This window comes from Protobothrops mucrosquamatus, unplaced genomic scaffold (genome assembly GCF_001527695.2).
Source record: "Protobothrops mucrosquamatus isolate PMUCROS unplaced genomic scaffold, P.Mucros_1.0 scaffold327, whole genome shotgun sequence".
Classification (NCBI taxonomy): Eukaryota; Metazoa; Chordata; class Lepidosauria; order Squamata; family Viperidae; genus Protobothrops; species Protobothrops mucrosquamatus.
The window spans coordinates 1466201-1491173 of record NW_015386666.1 but is presented as its reverse complement, the minus strand read 5'-3'; the positions used below and the strand labels follow the sequence as shown (position 1 = coordinate 1491173).

Sequence of the window (24973 nt, the reverse complement as noted above, 5' to 3'; positions counted from 1 at the left end):
GCCTAGGGGTATTTTAAATTGGTTTTAACTAAATTTTAGTAGAAGCGGCCTATTTAAATATTTATTTTTAATCATTTTCTTAAATTTTGTATGTTGTATTGTATTAAGTTGTTTTTAAACTGGCTGTAAGCCGCCCTGAGTCCTCCGGGAGAAGGGCGGGGTATAAATATAATAAAATTCAAATTCAAAATTCAAAAATCCAATGTTAGGTTTGTTTATTTTATATGTAAGTGGCTTAACAAAATTCTATAAAAGCATGGAAATAAAATACTCATTTTAGTCATAGTTTAAATACTACATAGAGTAGTATTTTTTTAAAAAAGAAAAAGTTTTGCACTTGTTTGTTACTTGCTCTTCCTTGGCTTATTTTATCAAAATCAACTAAATTTTAAAAAACTCTACAGTTAAAAGAAGTAATTTTTGATGGTATCTTCAACCTAGAGTACAATCCTGAGCACATCTGCTTAGAAATATTCTTAACGAGTTTGGGGATAAGAAGATTGAATATAAGTTTCAGTTTAAATATGTTATTAAATAAATCTTCTCCAACATGAAAACTCCTAAAATCTTAAGGTAGTGGCATACGTATATAATTGTCATTTCAAATCACAGCCATTAGTCTTCCATTTCCTTTCTTCCTTTATTTAGATTTAACGTTCATATGCTTTGAAAAGTACCTTTTAACACGAACAGAGTGTTAAACAGACCATTTTTAAGGTTTTGCAATTTTTTCTTAAAAATGAAATTAAACTTGTAACAAATGTAGATTTGTTATTGACAACACAGAAACACGATTTAACTTTGTGATTAAGACATATGCTGAGTATCTGATAGGGTGACCTTAATCTAACTCATTTATTATTTATATGCATGTATATTTTAATTCTGATTATTGGCCTAACCAAAATGGTACTCCTAAATGCATTTTTTCAAATATACATTTTATGAACATCCAGATATAATTGTATAAAACATCTACGTTTGTCGCTGCTTTATCATCTTATATTTTGTCTCATTGAGGATGTCTACTAAGATAATTAACAGTGCAAATCTTCTGAGCTGTTTCAGAAGTAAATCCTATTGAGTAAATAGGCAATGGGACTTCCTTTAAAATAAGTGCGTCGGGGCCGCAGATAAAATATACTTCCAATTAAATATTATCTCGAACCAAAGCAAATATTCAAACTAGCTATATTATAACTTTGTATAACTTAAGGTATGTTACAAACACATTTCAGCCTATTTTTTGAAAATGTTAAACTGCACTGCTGAAACCTACAAAGTAATATGCACATATAAAATTTCTGTGATAGTTTACTATTAATAAAGGGATTCTAGAAACATTGTTTCTGTTAAGCTTGTATTATTCAATGTAATCTTTGCATATTGTATATATATAATCTCACTATCTAACCCCAAATCCCAAATGGCATAAGAAAATAAATAAAAAAACAGAACAGTAATAATATAATCAGAAATATAAATCACAGTTAAAGCATACATTAATTAATAGCAAATTCAATCTGATGTCCTTTTTTTGTAAGACTTTTCTTTAAAAATATTAAGCTCTAAAGCTTCAAGGAGGGTGCTCCACAGAGTTGGTCCATAAGGACAGAACAGATCAAAGGGTTATCTAGTCTAATGCTTTGTCCCCACAGCGGTCAGTCAGACACCTATGGGAATCCACAAGCAGGGCATGACATGAGGGTGTCAACACAGTGCCCTCACTAATTACCAGTGCAGATTTATGGATTTTCAAGAAATTATCTGAATCCTCCAAGAGGCACATATGGAAGAAAGAAGTCCTACGGGATGCAGGCTCCAAACCACTGTAGATTAAAATCAGTAGCTTCAAATGCAGCTGAAACTTGATGTGTATCTGTGCATCTGTTTTAGAAACTAGCACCAAATAGAATTGATTTCAGAAAAATAATTCCTAATGTAGTACCTTGTATTTTTAAGCTCTGTGAAGATTAAATCCAAGTTACTGATATGCTTTTTTTTTTCAAACCCATGTTTTTCTAACTTTTTCTAAATAAGCACTAAAGTATACTTTCAGCTGTCAGACAAATTCTTGTACATTGAACTGCTTCATTTAATTGTATTTATATTTTTTTCCAGAAGCTAATTTGTTAATATTTTATTTTTTTAATTAATGGATTAAATGATTTATTCCTTAGTAACATTTTTCTTGTATACATTACATGTAATGCTACATGTTTAAAAAGTATTTACAATTTAAGAACATAAAAATCAAATTCAACTGAAAAATGTCTGTAAAACAGGTATAAAAAGTGTTGTAGATGTTGTTTTGCCTCTCACAATATATAGCTATCTATTCATTGTATATAGATACATGATATTGCAAAATGCTTGGTTTTTGTTATAGTTCAGTTCTATGTTGTTGCTTTGTAAACTTTGCATGAATATTCTTCAATGGGATAAATATTAGAAGTATATTTGTACTATATACATGCATGAGTTTTTGTATGGATGCATACTTGTAATCGTATGGATGCATAAATAAGTCTGCACTAACAGGCAAGAAAATATTTTAATAATGTGAAAAGAAACTTTCTAATATTCTAATCCACAACTTTCTGAGGTCAATTCTCATTCAAATTAATAGATTTAAATTAGTTTAAATACACTTTATTCTTTTACAGCATTGTGGATCAAATTATTATAGCTTGATACAAACACTCAGAAGAATCAATTCAAACCCAAAAAGGTTTTAAAGAAGCACATATTTCATACATTCTATTTGGTTCTTTATTATTTTTGCATATAAAAGTAAGCTGCATAGTTTGGTAAACCTTTGTGCTCATTTCCATTTTCTTCTGTTAAGCAAGCACCAGTAATATAACTACATGAAATGGGATTGGTTGATAAACAAATTGTATATGTACATATGTATGTATGTGTATTTCTGAGCATGTTAATTAAAAACAAGATTTAAAATGTGGGGCGTTTATTTTTTTTAAAAATCTGTTTAGTTCTATAAAAAAATTTGGATTGTCACTGGTTCAAAATAAGTTCCTAATCATATTACACTGAAGACTTTTGTTATAGTATTGAACCAAAAGTTTTACTTCTTACTGAAAAAGTTATCATACTGTTTTGAGTTGCTAAATTCAGAGATAACTGGCCCTCCTGGTCTGATAAATGCACACAGTCAGGAATTAGATTAATACCTAATTCTCCATCCCACTGAAGGCAATGGCAATATTCTGATATGATATCATGTGCTTGATCCTTTTATTATTTGCTAGGATATGCTAAACTCTTTATAAATATTTTAAACCATAACAGTCTATTTTAATTTTGTTGTTAAAATCTTTTTTTTAAAAAAAAAAAATCACATTTACATTTATGCAGATTGTTGTAATATTTGATTGCTCAGAATAAAAATAATCTATTTTATTCGGGCCAAATGCTAATGATTAACTATTTTGTACCCAAGACATGAATATTAATTTATATACTATAATCTATTATTGACATACAACAAATAAAAGAGGCTTACTGGAGATATTATAAGTTTTATGTATAATACATTTCCTATTTATATGTAGGCGCTTACATGATACTAATATTTGTTATTTACTGAAAGCATAAGAATTGCAAAAGAAGCATTTAGCTTGATAAATAAATGTCCAAAATTCTTCTTCTAAAAATAAGCATAAACACCATCCAATCATTTTCAGTAGACTAAGCACATTGAATTGTGTGCTGAAATATAATCAGTATTTCTCATTCTCTTGTATGCTTAACTTTCAGAAATTTGGATTTTTTTTAACACTATGATATTAATGCATTATTTTGTTAAAAGCAGTAAAAGCGTATTTGAAATCCAAGTGATGAGTTCAAATTGTGCAGATAATATTCTATCTCTATTTTAAAATTATGCAAAAGGTTGAATTCTGCTAGTGGAATCCAAATCAAATATTTATACCTAAGGAAATAGTAATTATTGTGAAAAATGAAGTTCAGATTAATTTTATTTTTTAAAAATAGCATTTACATTTCCCATGTTTTATTAATAACTTTCACATGTCAAACACTTCATATTTCAAAAGAATATTTTCCTTTATTGATACAACTTTCTGTTCATTTCATACCACTATGATTCAAACAAATGGAATTGCACTAAATCACTTATGCTAAAATCTTACACAATATAGCTTGACATTCCAATTTATATTTTCATATGGTTTATTTTTCCTACCTAAAGTAAGTAAATATTTTTTAAGATGTTATACATATTGAGCTGCAGAAAGGGAGATTGGGTATACATTTTAAAAACACTTTGATTAACTTAGCAGCTCAATATAATTAGTTTATTTATTAGCTTATAAATTATTACTCTAACCTGCAATCTAGTAAATAAATGGTGTGTTGCATTTATTGATAATTTTTTCTTCCGATAATAACTATAAATTGTAGCTTTTGATTCAAACACAGCATTGGAAAAAAAATGTGTAAGGTCTTTCATACATAACTTGGACAATATAATTGTTCTTCCTGCCTGAAGGTAAGCAATGTCAAGATAAATGATAAAGAAATAGATTAAGAGATGTGATATACGCTATCTAATACATTGCTGCAACAGATAATTATAAAGGAAAAATGTGTCTGAAAGTATTGGCAGCCAGGGGGAAAAAAGGTCCAGTAACTTTGCGACAATAGCATACCATAATGATTATTCACAAACCTAAAAATTTAAGGCAGCAAAAACATATGCCCAGATACTGAACGTAATTTCAATTAAACAATAGAAAAATTACATACATGTGTGTGCTGCATATAATCTCAGGAAATTACAGAATTCTTGGTAGATTTCAATAGACATAGTATTTTATATAGCTCGACTTGGCCAGCCTACAAACTTCTTATATATCAAACTGAAATCAGTCAAGAATAACCACCACAACCACAACTGTAGCGTGCCAACACAAAAAAATAATGTCTTCCTTTCCTTTTTTTTTTTACAGTTACTAAATTTTCACCAAGACAGAATATTATTCATCAGGTGAACGAGGGTTGTTTTTTTTTTTAAAAAAAAAACTTACTGAACAGATAGGAAGCGAAGGATTTTCTTCCGCAATCATACCAACCTTCTAAGGTTAAACTGATCAGCCCTGTCAAGAAGGAGACAAGTGAAGAAGCAAGTTTTTTTCCCTCTGATATTTTTGGTCCTCGCGGCAAGGGAAGAGGGAGGGGAAAGGCGGATGGAAAGAAGGCAGAAATGAAAAGAGAGCGCAAGCAGACCGGGGTACCCCAATTTTAGTAAAGGAAGCGCAGAGGGGAAACAGCATTCAAAAAAGCAGCGCTCTGCCGGCGTCACCACCACCACCACCACCACCACCACCAAAAGCATCGCCACAGAGCTCTGGGGCGTGCGCGCGCACCGCTTCCCTCACTCCTCGGCGCGCATCTCTCTCTGCTAGCAGGAGCAAGATCAATAGGAAACTAATGATCCGTTCAGTCCGGGTTGCTGCTGCAAGGCTGCGAGCGGAGGTCCCCGGGTCTGGGTGTCCGCGATGGACTAGCCCTACCAGCCGACGGTCAGGACAGCGGCGGCAGCTTCAGCGGCAGCTAGGTCTCTTGCAGCGGGCTGTCAGGCGAGGCGGGGCGAGAGCGAACGGGTTACCCAGCGCGGCGGCGTCAGCCAGCCACCCGAGGCTGTCCTTTCGTTCCCGAAGGCGGGAAAGACGGGACGGCGGGAGGAACAGCCGCTGTATGTGTGTGCGCGCGGGCGCGCGAGAATTGTATGCGAGACTCATTAATGCAGCCTCTCTCTCCCTCCCTCCCTCCCTCCTCCTCCGTTGCTCCCCCTTCTCCGCAGAGCTGTTTCCCGTCTGGAAATGGAGGCTCCCGTTTCCACCATCCCTCTCCCCCCCCCTCCCCAAACTGGAAGTAAGGAGCCGGCTGACCAGCCTTTGCCCTATCCGATAAACAGTGCTGGCGGGACCCAGGCCGGGGACGCGGGAAAGCGGCAGCGCGGGAAAGGTGGCCGCGCGAGCACGCACGCGCGCGCGGCGGGCAGTCCAGGCGGCGAAATGAACTCTAGCCTGGAAAGTGAAGCAGCCCAAATGGGAGACGGCTCGGGTCGGCCAATGGCTTGCGTCGTTTCGGGCGGGCGGGAGACGCTTTGGCAGTTGCGCAGGCGAGGCGGGGAGCTCCTTTTCCGCGCTCTCCGGCGCTTAGGAGAGGCAAGCTGTCAGCCCTCGGCTTGAGGCACCTTCCGTCGAGCCGCCTCGTCCGCTGCGAGGCGGGTCTTCCTCTCCTCTCACCCGCCTGCGTTCTTCTCTCCGCTCGTTTTTCCCCCGCTTCTTTAGTTTAAAAGCCTCCCGCTAAGGTCAAACTGACGGCCGGCATGCGTAAAAAGCGCAGCTGCTTCTCTAGTTTGCCTTCCGACGTCCAAGGAGGCGGAGCAGATCCTCGGAGAACGAAACCTTTCGGAGGCCGACAGGAAAGCTGAGGCGACGCGCAGGACGATACACGCACACAAAAATATATATATATTTTCTAACCTCGCCCCCTCCCCCCTCTGCAATTTCCAGTTTTGAAAACTTCCTAGGATCGAGGCGCGTCACTTCTTCCTCGCCGTTCAGTTCTCCTTCCTCTAGGGTTCGCAGAGGACTAGCCTCTTGAGTCCGATTTCTCACTTTCACACCCAAAGCAAAGAGGCCTTTTTCACCTACCGCATTTCGTTAAAAAAAAAAAAAAACACCTGCAAGGCTAAAGGGGCCCTTCCTTCCCTACTGTCGACATTGAGGCTGGTTTAGTTCCAGGGGGAAATTGTTACTTTTTCAGAGCGCCTGTTATTTCAGGCCACTTTATAATAAAACGGCTCATAAACAAGCATTTGGATTCTCTGCTATGGCCGCGTTACCACCGGGAGAGGGGAGGAATGAGAGGCGCCGGGCCAGGTACTGCATCAATCTGGCCTCTAAAACAAGGTGCAAAGTTCCGCACAAGCGGGTGCTCAGAAGGGGACGCAGATGATCTTTAAAGATTTGAGGGCCTTATATAATAAAATGCAAGGGGGAGCAGATTATTCTAAGCGTTCGGGTTGTCGCCGATCCAATTTTATCTGGATTTACTCTCATTTGTGCTGCACGGCCCTGGGGAAATAAAGCCTTGATTAATGTAATCCTGGGTTGGGATCCGCCACAAAGGCCTCTGTCCCAGGAGAAGCCTCCTGTTTGTCAAACAAACATTTTTTTTTCTTTTAAAAAAAAAAAAAAAAAGCAGAGCAGCAAGTATTGCAATCTGCACTCACCTTTAGAAGCTGGGGGGGGGGGGTTTGAACTCACCAAAACGTTGAGAAGAACATTTTAAAAACGGCATTGGCCTCGCGTGTTTGTGTGCTCGCCTATCAGCGCGCCCAGGTGGCAACCCCGAGAATTGTGTCTCCCCCCCCCTCCTTGTGAGCATGTCTGGAGCCGTTCGCTCTACCCGCTCGCGCATGCGCGTGCACGTTCCCTTCCTTAGCTCTTTCTTGCACCCATCCTACCTGGCTTCCCCCGCTCCACCTCATTCACACACAGTAGTTGCTGGAAGAGGAGAGTGTTATAATTTAGAAAACCAGGCCCAGCCGTTATTTTAGCGCTATGTCAGGGATGCTTACTCCAGTTATGGAGCAGGAGGAAACGACAGGACACACGTACACGACGTCAGGAGCTGAAAGCCCTGGTCCTATTGCGAACGCATAGAAGATCTGTTCCCAGTGGCTCAAATTAAAATCACCAAAGAAATACAATATCCTAGTCAACTTCCACAACCGTGCAACACAAATATCATAATCCAAGGACCGGCTTAAATCGGCCTAATTCCCATAAAGGTGCTACATTTTTATAAAGCATCCTTTAGGGGGGGGGGAAGAACACTACCCTTGCAAAACTTGCTACCAAGACAAAACACCCACCGCCAATGATCAATCTCCCTTGGCCCCAACCACTGTTCCTGAAAGCCTCCCTCCAAACGAGAGCACTCTCAGGGCCTGCTGGATGAACGGTTTAATTCACCTCTAAGACCACCATAGCGAAGCCTGAGGAAAAACCTCCACACAGAATAGCTTGTCTTTGGTGGCAGAGTTGCCACCAGGCTCTTCGAAACATTTCCAATTTCAAAAAGGCGGTTTAAAGGCCAAGTCTGCAGCAGGGCCATCAGATTTGGCCCAAGACTCCTCCGCAGGAACTCAAGTCCCTGGATCCCTTTCTCTCCCTAGCCAGGTCAGACCCTCCTTCCACCTCTTAGGAGTTTGGCCAGACTTCCAGATCCTGCCGGGCCTCGAACTTTTCTGTGTGGAGCCCGTAGGAGGGAAAATTCACAGGCAAATTCACCTTTGAAACGAAGTTGTACCTCCGCCTCCATCCATATAGATATTGCATAGGTTTCATTTATAATAATAATAATAATCCCAACGGTTTATGATAATATAATATTATTATATTAATAATATAATAAGTAATTCCTATTCCTCTGTATGGGTATATCCCCTTTCCGAATTAAAAACCAGATTGGTTTACCATTCGTGTACTGGAAATTAAGGAAGACAACTGGAAGATTAGGAATGCCTTCCTTCCCATATTTTGTAACAATGTTTTTTTTCTAGGTGGTCAAACTTGAGACAGAAGCGATGCACAGGGGTGGGGAAGGAAAGGACCACCTTTGGCCACACTTGTTACAGGCGTCCTATCTGGGTTCACGGAAAATGCCACGTCAGCCGTGCCGTTTTCCGAATCGCCTCGGAGATAGCGCTTGTATAGTAATACGCCTCGTCCGTCCCCATTAACAAATATATCTAAAACGAAGTAGTGGCGGCGATGATGTGGAAACACCCACACAAGAGGGAGGAGGCAAAAAAGAGAATAGGAAATGATGGATAACTTGGACGGCGAGAGAACGTGAAGTGGGAGACACACACGCACACGCATAGCAGCGGCGAAATTGCAAGGAGTCCTCCTTTCCCTGAAGGCGAGCCGGCAGCCTCTGTGTGTGTGTGTTGGTGTGAAATTGCAAAAAGAGCAGCCTTTTAGCTTGACCTGTAATCTGCACCGAGCGCTTCAGACAATAGACAAGTTCAAATGTCAAATTAAGCGGGGGGGGGGAGAGGGGGGAACCGAACAATGTAAAGCAGGGCTGCCTAAGTATTTGGCGCCTTCTCCTTGGGTTCTGCAATAAGATACGTAAGAATACATACCGGTATATATCTTGAGTTTGGTGCACCCTGTCGGCCCAAATATGGGAGATATATGTATATGGATGGATGGATATGGATATGGATATGGATATGGATATGGATATTTATATGGGATATATGTGCGCGTCTTATACGTTGGATGCGCACGCCGCTGCAATAGAGATGAAAGGCCCCCGAGCGATCAAGCAGGCAGCTCACAATGGGATCCTGCCTACAATAAAGCAGGGTTGCTCTTGGGTCTCCTGCTCCTCACCCACCCCCCTCCCCGCCCCTATCACACCGAGTCCATCTTCAGGCCTTTCTGGCCATTGTGTTTAGGGTTGGCACCGGGGAGCCCCCTAACTCGAGAAAGCGCCCGGATTGTTCAGAGGCAGAGAGCAATTCCTTTCCGGGCCGGGCAGAACACGGGGCGCCTCCTTTCAACTGGCTTTAAAAAGCCTGGGGGAGAAGAGCGACATTGTTCGGTCCATTTCGGTTGCTAACTTTCCGTCGCACTCGGCCGGTTTGAAGGGACGCCTCTCCCCCATCCCCGGCCCTGAACAATCGGAAGGCGCGCAGGCACTCCCCGCAAAGGTGCCCTTTCTTCTCCCCCCCTAAGCCCGGCTAAGGCCTGCTCCGTTCCTGCCCGCCTGCCTGCCTTCTAATTTATTACACAACCCGAAAGGCTTTTGTTAGGCTGGTAACAATAAACAAAGCCCAGCCTGGGGCCTTCACAATGAGACCCATGGATAAAAAGAGCAGGCCTGCCCCACTGTTGTTTTCTTACGGTGCCTGACACTCTTTCAACGTAGCAGGCATATATTCTCCCAGGCCTTCCACCCCACCCCCAAACTCTCTCTTTTTTTTTAAATTCCGCTGCTTTAGCCCCTTTCCTTGACAGGGCAAGGAGCCCAGCTCTTATCCACCGGCTGGTCCTGATATATTTAAAGATCCGTCCAGAAAGTTCAACTGGAGACAAACTCAGCTGCTCTTTACCCATCCTTTCCTCAATCTACTGGCAAAAAAAGAAAAAAGAAAGCCACCCTGTTGAAAATTAATGGAATCCTATTTGTGTACTGTGCCTTTTAATCCAACTGAAAGTTATTAATTACGAAATTTGCTAATTAAGAATTTGGCTCAGCATGGATCCATATTACTACACAGTTAAACATTCTGGCATGTAAGTAAGTTACTGTACTATTAAATACAACCAAAAGATGCAAGAAATCCCTAATAATAATCTCTCTATAATATTGATTTCTATTACAAAGGCATTTATCCATAACTAATTAATAAATATCCTCTTTATACTAATATTATGCCACCTGAAATCGCTGTGTGTGAGTTGGGCAGTCATATAAATGTGTTTAATAAGTAATAAATCCAATCAAACAAAAACTACCAGTGTGGTGAATTCTTTATAGGGGGGGTGTGTGTACAAACTCATAGGTGTATGCAAAGGTATATAAAATTGTGTAATGAAAGAATATAGCCTTGTCAATTAACTTGTTGCTAGTTTTTGTATTGTGTTCTGTTTTTGTTTTATTTGTTTTTTGAAGTCTTTGATCAAGTCAAGGAAAAGGCTGAAAAGTTGGATTTCTGAATCACACACACAGAGACACAAATGATACACATTTAAAATGTAAATGAAAGTTTCACTGAATGGCAGTAAAGAGAGAAAAGAGGAAAAGTCAAATCAAGATCAAAGTTGGAACATAGGGGAAGAGAGGTTAAGATATCAAATGTTAAAAAATGCTATTTGGATCCAAGAACGCAAGCCCAAGCACTTGTAAACTGTGGAATTAACAATCATAAATGAAAAACCATAAAGTGGTGGTGGTATTGTTCTCTGAAGAAAACTGTGCTCTAGAAATATAATAGTCTTGGGTATTGTCAAAGCTTTCGCAGGCAGATCCCTCAATATGGAAACTTCGATTTGTGTAACTAATCCAAGGAATTGTTAACAAGTCAATCCAAAAATCCTTAAATTTGATTTGGGTATCTTTAACCATGGAAAGGGAGGTTGGGGGCAGAGGAAAGATATTAAACTTGTTATTAAAGAAAGGGGAAGATTATTTCATTATTGAATCATGCCTGCAGAGATAAGAGTAGGAGAGAGAGAGAGAGGGAGGGAGGGAGGGAGGGAGGGAGAGAGAGGGGGGAGGGAGAGGGAGAGAGAGAGAGAGAGACTTACAACTTCTGTTGTGTCCCACCTTGATTGCTATGTTCTGAGACCCAACTTGTTCCTTGTCCAACTTGGTTCCCCCTCCAGTTATTGTGGACCACACTCTAATCACCCCATAATCAGTATGCTCTTGGGTTGTGATGGTTGGGGATGATGAGAGCTGCAATTAAACAAATTTGGGGTGTACCAGATTCAAGAAGACAGAATGGAAGATTCCAGAACAAAAATGTGGTAAACAGGGAGGATGGATAGAGTAGAGTAGACATATATAAGGATTAGTATGACTGTCCAACAATAGCACCATACTGTATATTTACTATCTATCTATCTATCTATCTATCTATCTGTCTGTCTGTCTGTCTACATCTATCTATCTGTCTGTCTATCAGCATTGAGTGTCACAAGGACTCTGTGATCCATGAAGAATTGTAGATATCTTTAATTATTATTAGAAAGTTGTTTTGGCCCAGTGAAAGTCAAATAAGAATGGAAAAGTAACAGCCAATAGTCAGCAACCATTCAAACCACACAAACTCTTTTCAAAGGATTCTTTCTATGTTAAGAAAACTTAGTGAGAATTTCAGTCAGAATTAATAACCAGGAAACTCTCTCCTAATAGTACTCTGCTATAGATTCAAATATATGGGATGAAAATATCTGTGTGACTTGAGATCCTGTTTTAGATAGGGATAGTTTATTAATTATTTATCTCTAGAGAGAAGTTAAAAATCACTTCTCTCACTTCAACCATATTGAGGGAAAAGGTAGTCCATATGTGCAGTATGATGTCTGTATTACATTTTTTTTCCTATGGTGTTTGTTCCTTTAGCAATTTTGTTACTTTCTTATTCTTAGGGACAAGGGAGTGTCTTGAGTAAAATAAGAATTCCTCCTTCACTGTGGAGATCAGGATAAGAAAGAAACATTCCATCATGCAAAAATAAATTAGGCTTATCACTTTTGTTCTCAAATAGGCCCCAGAACTTCAATTCCTGGTGCACATTGCCCATTCTTTCTCCTCTTCTCTTCATGATTATTTTATTTATTATATTTTTATCCTGCTTGTATTATCTGTATAAATAGTAGCTCAAGGAAGCAAACCTGTCCTATTTTCCCCACAATAACACTCTGAGATGACTTGAGCTGAGGGAGAGTGACTAGGCCAAATTTACCCAACTGGCTTTAATGCCTAAGAACTCACAGCCTGCTGGTTTCTAGCCCCTTTCCTTAACTATTAGACCAAACTGGCTATCTGAATGTTTTTGGATTGCTGTGGTTTTTTTTAATGACATGGAAATAACTTAAGAGTGGCTATTCAGTCAGAGCTCCTAGCAGTTGACCAGTCACAGTGACAAGTTTCCCATTACTGGCGCATCCTTTGTTACCTCTTTCTTGTGATACTGACTACTCTATCTAAATAGTAGGTTCATGTTTTTAAGGGTGGGGGGGCACTATTTCGTAGCCACAAGGTAAAGACATAGAAAAACATACTGTTATGAAATATAGATAGATGGAAGATAAGAAGAGAAAATAACCCCCCTCCTTATTTCACTTTCTAACAACTTTTGGAAGAAGGCAACCGATGCTCAATAAAAGTACTTTGAATCCCCTCGCCGATCGCCACCACAGCGTGCCCCCTGCCGGCCAAGACAGACAGTTTCCTCGAAAACTTAAAAAAAGTTTTATTTTGTTCAACACACCATACCGTAAAAAACTAACAACCAATAAAATTCCCGTGTAAGCTCGTACAGTGAAAGCCCCAAACAAAATAAAGTTAGTTTTAGTGAAGCTAGAAAAGCTCTGGTGTTGGCTTCGTTCCTCTCTGGCTGGAGCATGGCCTTTTATCTAAAGCCCAGTGCACAAACATATAGCTTAATGTGACTAGTGTTCTTCCTTTATTTCTTTCTCTATGGCAACCAATATGTTCCGCTCAGAAATGTTCCCCCATCAAGGAAACAAATGATCTGGAGGGAGCAGCTTTATACGGCATCTGTTCCAATGGAACACACAGAGTTAACCCCAGTCAAAAAGGGAAGCTGAGCGCGCCAACGAGAGAAGGGAGACCGGCCATTCTCCTCCACCCCCCATCTGAAACCGACACCTCCCTACGAGCCACCGCTCGATCTAATGCCGGGATTTGCTATGCGGTGTTGCGGTCCTTTTTGTTTTACAACTCAGAATGCCCACATGTGCGAATTGCGGGCTTTCTAAGGCAAAGAGGAAAGTCTGGAACACGAAAATAAAAATAATAAAAAGTGGGGTGGGGTGGGGTGGGGTGGGGTGGGGGGGAAATCATGGAAATGGGGAGTGGGACGCCCACCGCATTAGGGATTTAGAGAGCAGGCTAAAGTTTTCTCCGAGTCTTGCCCCCCGATCGCCTCCACCCGCTTCTCCTTCCAACCTGGCTGGCTTTCTAATTATTCCCGTTAGGATACCCTTCCGATCTGCACCTCTGCAAGAAGGTTTCCAAGTCCTTCTGTGAAATCCGGGATCTAAAAGGAAGGGCGCCAAGGAGAACGGTGGGGTGCGTGTGGGTGTGGGTGTGGGTGTGTTGGAGGGGGGGGTCGGTTTGCCTCGGAGAAAGAGAGGGAGAGAGCTGGGGCGAAGTCGGCTGCTTCTGCTTCAGTCCCAGCCTCCTCAGAGGATAAAATGAAGAGATGTCCTGGTTAGTTTTTGATTGATTGTACTCTTTCTGATGGACTTTCACTACAGAGCTCTAGATGTTGTGCTTAACCGTCTGTTCACTAGTTACAACATTAACCCTCTGCGCGCATCACTGCCGGCCTTCGCCGCCGCCGGGTTGCTACCCCTCCGTGTCCCTTAGATAGCGTACAGTTAGTGTTTTTAAAGGTACCCTCACTTCTCTCGTGGGGGGAGGTGGGAAAACGGCACCCCTTTCCGGGCACTTCTTTGCCAGATGCGAAACACTCTCTTTCTAGCGTTGGTCTTTCTTTCTTCGCCCCCTTTCTCCAAGTGCTACACCAGTGCCCCCCAAAGTGCACAGGCATCACAAGCACTCAGAAATTGCTTTCTTTCTTAGGTTAATCTTTCACTGAGGTGCTTGAGAAGGTGTGTGTGTGTGTGTGGGGGGGTCCTCTCATGCATCCACACTGTTCGAGGACGCATGGGAGGGGGGTGAGAAGAAAAAGTAAGAACAAGAAAGGGAGAAAAATATAAATGCACTTACCAATAGGCGCTCCAGTATGAACAGAATTTATATTTTAAGTGCTTTGCTATTAAGGAGGAAAATTCACATTCTCGACTGCAGCGCAACGATCCAGGGAAAGATTTTCCTTTGCACTGACTCCACTAAGCCCAGCTCTCCACTAGTCTATTATTTTCACTAAAATATATGAAAATTTATGCAAATGAAAATCAGCACTAACTGTTCTCCTCTTGTTATACTTTGGATTTTTTTTCCCAGACAAAGCAATCACACTCTACAGGAAAGCGGGGTGGGGAGTGAGTAGTTGGGGAGATGAGGAGGATTAAGTTTTCTTTTAACCTTAAATAAATTAAAAAAAAATAAAACGTCAAACTCAGTCAGCAATTCTTTGTTTGGTGAGTCTAGGCTGGATTCTGGGAGGTTTTTTTAAAACTTATTATTATGATGGTTATTATTATTATTATTATTATTATTATTATTATTATTATTATTATTATTGCGTCTGCAGAGGCGCTATCACGTTTCATCAGGCCACCTGAGACGGCTTTTGAAAGCATGTACTGTGAAATTCATAGCAGTAATTTAGACAAAATCCTCACTGTATATTAATGAAAGACGGCCCCATGGCACCGCTGCTATCCTCCCCATTCAGTGTAAACAAAACCACGAGACTCACTCGGTTTTTGAGCCTGATCCAAGCAAAATCGGCTGGAAAAGAAAACATGGGGTTCTGGCACCGACTATTGACTCCGCTGCACCTGGAGATCTCACACCGATTCAATGGAATCTTGTCTCCGACCCTTCATCTCTCCAGCTCGGTTGGAAAGAGGAAAACCTCGGGAAGACTCGAGCAATAAAAAAAAGGAACTCGGGCTATTTCGCCTTTCCTGAGCTGAGGTGTAGGTCTCGGAATAATTCACATTACTGTCCCCCACCCTTCTTCCCCCCACCCTCCCTGAAACCAAAGACCTAAAATGGTGTGTCGTTTTTAACCACACAAGCAGGAACTGGAGCGAGTCCTGAACCTCCGCTGCCAGCCTCCGGTTCCTCTCCCCACCGGGCCAGTCCCACACACCTTCTCTTTTCCAAGGTGGGGTGAAGGGACAATTGGAGGTAGAGCTAGCCTGGCAATTCCCCTACGTTGGACTTTTCTTTGGCAAGCCTGCGAATCGGAGGGAGGTCCGCGCGCAGCGAGGGGGTTGTGTTGCCCTTCTCAGTGTAAACACGCTGGACTTATTTTTTTTACCGAAAGAGCCTGCCAGAGAGACCAGGCAGTTGAAGGTGACAGGAGCCCCTCCAGCCCCCAAACCACACTGAACGTCCGAAAGGTGTGTGTGTGTGTTTTTTTTCTCTCTCTCTCCAGAATCCCCGGGCAGAATCCGCGTCCCCCTCGCTTGGCTCGCCACTTTCTCTGCCCGTTGTTCACTGAGGTCGCCTCGCTGCCGCGCTGCCTTTCGCACGGGTCGTCCGCTCTGTCTGCCTGCCTGCCTGCCCGCCTCCCTCCCTTTCTCTCCCCATCTCTCTCGCTCGCTCTCCCGCCCACCTTAACTCTTTCAGCTGGAGGAGCAGCCATCCAAAGGGGTCCTCGAAGCCGGATCTACCTCCTGCAAAATACCCTCGGAAAAGGGGTGAGTTTGAAAAAAAAGGCCAAGGCCGCTAGAAGGAACTAAGAGTCCTTTTTTTGGGGGGGGGGGGGTGGGAAAGGCGCGTCCGGGCATATTTTAGAAAGCAACGGAAAAGTGCGGCGAGGGCGCGTCGGCTTTGAAAGGGCGCCTTGTACCTTGCCCTGGTTTTTTTTTTTTTGCAACAGCGCGTGCTGAAAGGAGAGCCTTCCTTCCACTTGGTAACTTCTCCTCCGAGACCCCGGTGGGTCGCGGGCACCACGCTCCTCCGAGAGGGAGAGTCAGCCGGGCTTTGTGCTTCCCACCCCCCACCCCCCCCATGACGCGCAGCCACCGGGACAGCCTCAGACAAAGGAACCGGAGGCCGGTTGCCTGCAAGGATGGGCCAAAGCTCGCGGATCTCGGCCCGGCTTCCCTGAGGTTGCCCACTGGGAACTGGGAAGCCGCGTCGGAATAAGGGGAACCCCTCTTTACGCACCCGACGAAGCCGGTAGAAGAGTAAACTTTGAAAGGCGCCGGGGAGACGACAACCCTTCCTCCCTTTTACCGACGGGGCCGTGCGGATGGGGCAATTCCCCCGACACGTGGATTAAGCGCCCAGAAGAGGAATTTTTAGGCACGCAAGTAAAATATTGTATCGTGGATTTTCTTTTTTCTACCACCCCCTCAGCAACCCCCTCTTCCCCCGCTCCTCTTTATCCTCCTCCTCCTCCTCCTCCTCCTCCCCTTCCCTTCTTTTCCTTGGCTCCCCCCCCCCTCTGCGCGCACCGCCTCCCGCCTTTCTCTCGCCTCCCTTTTCTCAGCTCAGAGCCGGGAAAACTCCCGATTTATTCGCCGGGCTCCAAGAGTTAAGATGTTGTGGGTCCTCGGAAGGAGGAGGGAAGCGAGAGGAGGCAGCGCTAGAAAGAAGAAGCCAAGGGAGGGGGGGGGGGACTTAGCGGGGGGGGGGTAGGGCAGGTTTCCAGCCTCCACGACACTTTGCCTAAATTAAAAAGCAACCAATCGGAACGGCCGGAAGGGGGGGCCTCGCGTCCTGAGCCAGTCATTCCCCCGGACAGTTAGTGAGTCGCCCATCGGTTAGTCGTCCCCGGGAGCGCGAGCTGAAGGAACATAAACCCTTTCACACCACCACCACCACGCGCGCGAGTTCCGACTCCCATTTGTCAGCTGTCAGGGACGAGACGCTCCCTCCCTGCCTCTCTCTTGACAGTCTCCCTCTCTTTCTCTTTCTCTCCTCCCCCTCCTCTCCAGGCGGCGGCGGCGGCGGCGGCAGCAGCACACCAGCAGCGGCAACGAGGGAAGCGCATTACTGAGCTGAGCTGCTGTACTCCAGCACCACCGGAGCAACTAACGCTTCGCGAACCTGGCAGCGAACTTCCCCACTGGAGTTGGTGGCTTAAGGATACCGTATATGCGCGCACGCCGCCGCACACCTCTTCTCGCCCAGGCGACTCCAAGCCTTCTCCCACAGCAGCCGGACCGCCGCCTCGCCTTCCCTCCCGTCCACCCCAGACCTGCCCCGCATGGGAGGGGATCAGACCTTGTAAACTTTTTTGGCTGGTTTGTTTCGTTCGGAGAAAAAGGGAAAACGGACCGCTTCTTGCCCGCGACTCCTTTCCCCATGTGAAAAGAGGAAGGAAGAGGGGCCCAGAAGGAGGGGAAAGGCAGAAAAGGCAAGGAAAATGTCTTCTCCAGACCCTCGGGAAAAGCTTGCCAAAGGACTCCTGTTTCCAAGGGATCCGGGCGCTTCAACCGGACACCGACTTTGAGCAATGCCGTCTCCTCAGCTTCGCCTCCGCCGCCAGCCATGCCAGAAGTTTTCTTAGGACACAAACAAAACTTGCGTGTTAGAGAAAAGGGAGGCAAGAGAGACCGCTAAGGAGCCGAGTCGCGCCGGCGGAAAGAGAGAGAGAGAGAGAAAGCGGGTGCGCGTGACGTGCCGGGAAGAAAAAAAAAAAGGAGCCCACCCGCATTTTACTTACCTTACAAAGCCTTACAAGAGGGAAAACGGGGGGGAGAAAAAAGAAACTTTCCTGGAGGGAAAAAAAACAACAACCAACAACCTAGAAACTGCGAGAGAACTATGCTCCTGAGGGAGAAAAGGAAAGCCAAAGGGGGAGCTATTGTCGGGTGACCCCCCTCCCCTAGTTTTCGTTCTGGGGGGGGAGAGAAACTCCCTGCCCCCCCCCGCCCTCTGCTGCAACATACTGGCTGCTCCTGACAGGTAAATAGCAAGGACTGTTCGGGGGGGGGGGAGACGTGGAAGCGCTGGGGTCGGGCTGCCTTTGCTGAAGAAGGCACCGAGAGCCCAGGAGGGCGCGCACGGCGCGGAACTCGCCTCGGTGCCGGCCGAGCGGGCGGGCGGCCGGTCGGTCGGGCGCGCGGGCAGGCGAGGATTCTCCTCCCACGCTCCTCGGCTGCGGAGGCTGGAGTGCGAAGTGGAGGGTGGGGGAGAAAAGCAGCAGCAGCAGCAGCAGCAGCGATGGCTACGGCGGCGTCTAACCCCTACCTGGCGAGCAACAGCATCCTGTCGGCGGGCTCCATCGTCCACTCGGACTCCGGCGGGGGGATGCAGCCGGGCAGCGTGGCCGTCACTTCGGTCTCCGGCGGGGGCTACCGGACCGACCCTTCTTCCGTGAAGATGGTCCAGAGTGACTTCATGCAGGGCGCCATGGCGGCCAGCAACGGCGGCCATATGCTGAGCCACGCGCACCAGTGGGTGACAGCCCTGCCCCACGCGGCCGCAGCCGCCGCCGCCGCGGCCGCCGCCGCCGCCGTGGAAGCCGGCTCGCCCTGGTCCAGCAGCCCGGTGGGCATGACGGGCAGCCCCCAGCAGCAGCAGCAGCAGCAGCAGCAACAGCAGCCCGACGTGAAGGGTGGCGGCGGCGGCGGCGGCGGGCGGGACGACCTGCACTCCAGCGCGGCGCTGCACCACAGGCCCCCGCCGCCGCACCTGGGTCCCCCGCACCAGAGCCACTGGGGCTCCACCACGGCCGCCCACTTGCCTTCCATGGGCGGCCAGCAGCAGCAGCAGTCGCTCATCTACTCGCAACCCGGCGGCTTCACGGTCAACGGCATGCTGAGCCCCCCGCCCGGCAGCCAGAGCCTGGTGCACCCGGGCTTGGTGAGGGGCGACACGCCAGAGCTGGGCGACCACCCGGGCCACCATCACCACCACCACCACCACCCGCACCCGCACCCGCACCACGGCGGCGGCGGAGGCGGCGGCGGCGGCCTGAACAGCCACGACCCGCACTCCGACGAGGACACGCCGACCTCGGACGACCTGGAGCAGTTCGCCAAGCAGTTCAAGCAGCGCCGGATCAAGCTGGGTTTCACGCAGGCCGACGTGGGCTTGGCGCTGGGCACCCTCTACGGCAACGTCTTCTCGCAGACCACCATCTGCCGCTTCGAGGCCCTCCAGCTCAGCTTCAAGAACATGTGCAAACTCAAGCCCTTGTTGAACAAGTGGCTGGAGGAAGCCGACTCGTCCACGGGCAGCCCCACCAGCATCGACAAGATCGCCGCGCAGGGCAGGAAGAGGAAGAAGCGGACCTCCATCGAGGTGAGTGTCAAGGGGGCTTTGGAGAGCCACTTTCTGAAATGCCCCAAGCCCTCCGCCCAGGAGATTACGAACCTAGCGGACAGCCTGCAGCTGGAGAAGGAGGTGGTCAGGGTTTGGTTTTGCAACCGGAGGCAGAAAGAGAAACGGATGACTCCCCCTGGGATCCAGCAGCAGACGCCCGACGATGTCTACTCCCAGGTCGGCAACGTCAGCTCCGACACGCCGCCCCCGCACCACGGACTTCAGGCGAGCGTGCAGTGAAAAAGACAGAAGGACAGTCAGAGGGACAGAGTGGCCGTCGCAGAAATGAGAGGAGTTGTTAGAGAGAAAGGGGGGCGAGAGGAGAAGGAGAGGAAACCTAGAGAGAGAGAGAGAGAGAGAGAGAGAGAGAGAGAGAGAGAGAGAGAGAGAGAGAGAGAGAGAGGGAGGCAAGCACAGCGCTGGTGGGCAGTCCGGGTGGGGGAGGGCAGGGAGAAGGAGAAGGGAGGCAAACAGGAAAACAAAAACACGACCAGACACCTGCAGCCCACGTTTCTGTTCGCTTTCCCGACCCCATCATTTTTAACCTGTCTCTGTGTCAGAAACATTTGGAGAAGTCCACCCTAGCCCCAGCGGTGGGAATTCCATCTCAGCATGGAGAAAAACAGCGTGATGGAAACCCAGACAGACCAAAAATTGACACTTCTTTTCTTTTTCTTTTCTTTTTTCTTTTTTTTTTCTACGACAAAATCTAAATGATGTCCTGTCGTTGCTCCCTGCAGCGATAAAAACAAGCACCGTCACCTACTTTTATTCTATCCACCCTACCTTTCTCTTCTCCTTCGTCATTTCCTAGCCTCACCCACCTGCCACCGCATTCACCGTTCTTTTTCAAAGGACTGTCCTGTGAGATTCCCTGAAACTTTTCTCTCCAGCTCAAACACGTGCACGTATAAACACAGACACGCATTTTTTTAAAAAAAAAAAAAATACACGCGAAAGGTTAGAGAGAGAAAGAGCCGCAGCAGGAACACAAAACCAGTAACAAATATTAGCTGCTTTCCAGAACTTAAGTTATTCTTGGTTAAACTACATTATTTTTTGGTGCAGGGTAAGAATACGCTTGAGAAGGATGATATTCTGCAAAATGAAAAGAAAAAGGAGACAGGCTCTTGAGATGGGGAAAAATGGAGAAATAATGCAATCAGCAGTTAAAAAAAATAAGCAGTCAGGATAGGAAAGCAAATTTATATACAATGAGAAAGAGAGGAGGGGGAGGGGATAAAGAAAGAAAGAAACACGACAAGGAGAAAGCTGACCCTGAAAAGAAAAGGGGGGGAGGGCTCCTACTGCCGGGAGGGGGTGGAGGGGGAAAGGCGAAGCAAGGTCCTTAAAGTTGGAGCTCCATAGAAGAATTTTGCATGAATTAAGAAAAACAGCGGCATAAAAGGAATAATTCAGGGGCTTTCAAAATTATGCTTCTGATGGCTGCCAATCACCCTGGAAGATTAATTTTTAAAAAATCTCACTGATAATTTTTATTAATATTTTTTTATTTTTGGACTAATTCAGATAAAGGGATTTAAAAAGCAACTGGGCATCTACAGCTGCACTTATCTGAACTTCTCTCCTAAATCCGTTGCCAACTTGCTTGAATGGGTGCTGTGGAAGTGATTCTATAATACTGCCATTTCCTCGCAGTGTTTTTGGTAGGTTTTAATAAACAGACTTTTCAACAAACAAAAAGAAAAAAGACGGCAATAGAGAATTGTTTAGATCCATTGTTGATCTAAAAAAAATTTGCTTTATATTTTCATTAAATGACTTCTTTTAATATTTTATTCAGAATACCTATGAACTACTGCAAAACGGTAATTTATTTTTTCCCCAGATCTTGTATTACGTGTTTTTTTCAAACGAGCACAAATTTAAAAAAATAAAATGGAAAAAAAAATACGGACAGCTATTAGGTAATAAGGGTATCTTTTGATGTGATAATTTGATTGTAATTTAATTTGAGTAGTGATTCCGTAAGAACTGATTGAGAAAATAAATTTGTTAGAATGAAATAGTCTTTTGTCTGATACATTAAAAAAAATGTGTCTAGTAAGTTACTGAAATCCTTTTAAATGACGGAATCAAAAATAGAACCAAACTGTTTTCTGTAGCTTTTGATGATATTTTTGACAGAGGAGGGAGAGAACCCTTTCTTCACCAGTACTGGTGAAATTAGCCATTTAGAAGTAGTTCCACTCCTAATAAACCCGTAGGTAGTTACGCAGTATTTCTATACCAATGCATCGAGAGTATGTATTGGATTGATAAAGCAAGACTTTAGAACATAAAGCCATTGTTTAATTCCTTTTTAAGGAATAAGTTTAGCACAGTAGTCCCAGGTGATAAGCTATCTATATAATGCCCCACTCCTCCATTTGCAATATAATCCATAAAGTGCGGTTTCCCCGAGAAAATATATTATTTCAATACATTGTGGTATGTATAACTTTTTGTTTAATTTATCACCATCATAATTTAACAAATGATACTTCTAAATGTACACATATGAATAGGGAGAAAGAAGAAAACACCCAGAGCTTTAATTAGAGTTCTGATAGTTTATAATTGTTGTACTGCTTTAGAGAAATGTCTGGGAGGTGACTTGGGTGCAGATACATTAGAGATAGTGCCCCCTTCTTCCACATTTTACATTAGTCATGTATTACAATAAATGTGAAATTTGGTGTTACTAAGGATATTGGTAGATGTACCATTAACATGCTGGTTATCCTGTTTGTTACTATTACACAGGAAAGGAAAAGAAGATAGGACAGGTTTGAAGTTTGAATCCCATGTTTGCAATAATATAATACTTTACTCAGACTGTGTGTTCTGCACTCCCCCCTAAACAGAAGCAGAAATCTAAAAGTGATGATCAACCTAAGGTTTGAACAGACCGTTAGTGCCATTTCTTTAACTTGATAAATGTTTAAAACAGATAACTAACGTTATTTCTTTCCAGTAAGTTTTTAGACCAACACTCTGAAAGGCATTGTTTAATTCCAAATTAAATTGGTAAATACCACATGCTTGTTGACTTTGGCAACATCCTAAAAAGGATGGAAAACAGCTTGGTAAGACTAGTGTAGGATTTATGTTACTTTAATTTTCAATGTCCCAGGTTATAGTCTTGACTGGGTGCAAGAGAAACAAGGAAAGAAAATTTCCACTGTTGAGGCCATAAACTTGATTTTATGTGATTGATACAGAGACAACTACATGAGATAAAATCTTACATTCAAAGCAGAGAAAGACTGGAAAGGATGGGGGGGATTTGCCAAAAGTGAGTCTGTATATAATTTGTTTTAGTCATTTGCTTATTGCATTTTGATGAAAGCCTCACATTTTTATTAAGGAGGGTTTTTGGTCAGTCACTTCTGAAAGCAATTATTTGCAAAATATGTTTGTGTCGATATACACACAATCTACCAAGGTGCCTGCCTATCTTCCTTCCTTCCTTCCTTCCTTCCTTCCTTCCTTCCTTCCTTCCTTCCTTCCCTTCCCTTCCCTTCCCTTCCCTCCCTCTCTCCCTCCCTCTCTTTGATGTTTGTAGGACTGAAGTTTCAGAATTAAAAGTCCATCCAGCACTGAGAGGAAGCATTAAGGAGAACATTTGTTGTAACATGAAAATGATGGAAATGCTTTATCTCATCAGATCTCTTAATGTTTCTAAGCACTGTAATAACTGACCATTCTGCCTTCGGTGATTGATAATTCAAACTGCAACTCTTTAAAGGCACAACTGGGGAAAAGTTTCATTGAGCATAATGGGAAATTTACTTCTGAGAAAACGTTTAAGACCACACAGTTAGGCTCTTCCTATATTCCATTCTATCAAAATGGAAAAGAAGGGGGGCAAAATATTTTACAAACATCATTAAATCAATCTGAGTGATTCCAAGATTTACATTCCTTTTCTGCAAGCTTTTTTATTCTCCCACCCTGAGTTTCTAGTTGACTTCATTATGTTCAGTCCAAATCTCTAACCAATATAAAATGTTCAAATCACCTCACTGATCACTGTTTTCGACAGGCAATTTTGCAGAATATAAACAGAAACTTTTGGCTTGTATTTAAATCACAGCAGATTTTTTTTAAAGCATACTTTATCTTTTAATGTAGTCAATGGCATTTGCATATTGCAATGGTCGAAACTTGTTTTATATGAAGGGTTTTCAATTGAATCTTTGGAGAACAATCAATTCCAATAAGAAATGCAGTATATATTATTGATAATTTTATCAATAAGTGTCATATTTTCCATAATTTAACAGTTACATTTGTTTTTAAAAGATTATATATTTGTAAAATATTTATCCTGTCGAAAGCAACAATATATCATTGTATTACTATTTATTCATTTATTTTTGTAATAAAATATCAACATCTTCAAGCTAAAAGCAAAATGACATTTCTATATCTTTATAGAGATATATTATACATTTATATATACCTGTTAAGATGTAGACGTATTTGGATAAGTAAGGATGGAAAATTAATCTTTGACTGGCAGCGCTCCGAGAGAAGAATTGGTGGCTCCTTGACCATCCCATAGACTATTTTTTTGCATGCAGTTCCAAAGTGGTCAATCACATTGTAGAATGGGTGCTATACATGTTGGTCAAGATTGCAGGCTTGTATTGTATTGTATTAAATGTCATACTTCCCAGTTTTGGGCTATTTTCAAGGAAAAAATGATAGAAAGCTAAATGTAAAGAGTAGAGGGGGCCTAAAGAGAGGCACAGACACACCGAAATATTTGTCTATTTAATGCCATTGTTTCAGCGTGTTCAAAGATCAGAGAGAATGAGAAAGGACTTGCTAGTTTTGATGTCTGGACTATGGGTGATGTGGTGAGGGCTCAAGAGGCAGACAGCAATTGTCTGGTCACTTCCTACAAGCTGGACACAGAGTAACATTAAGAAACATTAGGCTGTTGGATACTGCATGCCAATCATTGGGTGTCTGAGAGAGAAAGAAACAGGCTGAGTAAAGATGGAGTAGCTCTCCAAGGGCACATCTGTAGGTTTCCAAAGTCCATAGCACAACTTACTGAAAATCTTAAGCAGTTTCTATTTGTCACCACTGCTGTGGAGTTTATGGAAGTTTAGGAAGAAGAGAATGAAACTGAGCATGCAACCCTATATATGTCTGCTCAGAAGGTAGTAGCCCCATTGAGCATTCTCAGGTAAGTGGGCAGAGCAGCGCA

The 24973-nt window shown here is 43.8% G+C and overlaps 1 protein-coding gene across 1 annotated transcript; it reads left to right on the top strand.

The window, feature by feature from the left end:
• The first annotated feature begins 18645 nt into the window (after window positions 1-18645).
• On the top strand, window positions 18646-19989 carry POU3F3 (POU class 3 homeobox 3). Its single transcript, XM_015815254.1, has one exon. It carries the CDS (start codon window positions 18646-18648, stop codon window positions 19987-19989), a length of 1344 nt encoding a protein of 447 aa, XP_015670740.1.
• The last annotated feature ends 4984 nt before the right edge of the window (window positions 19990-24973 follow it).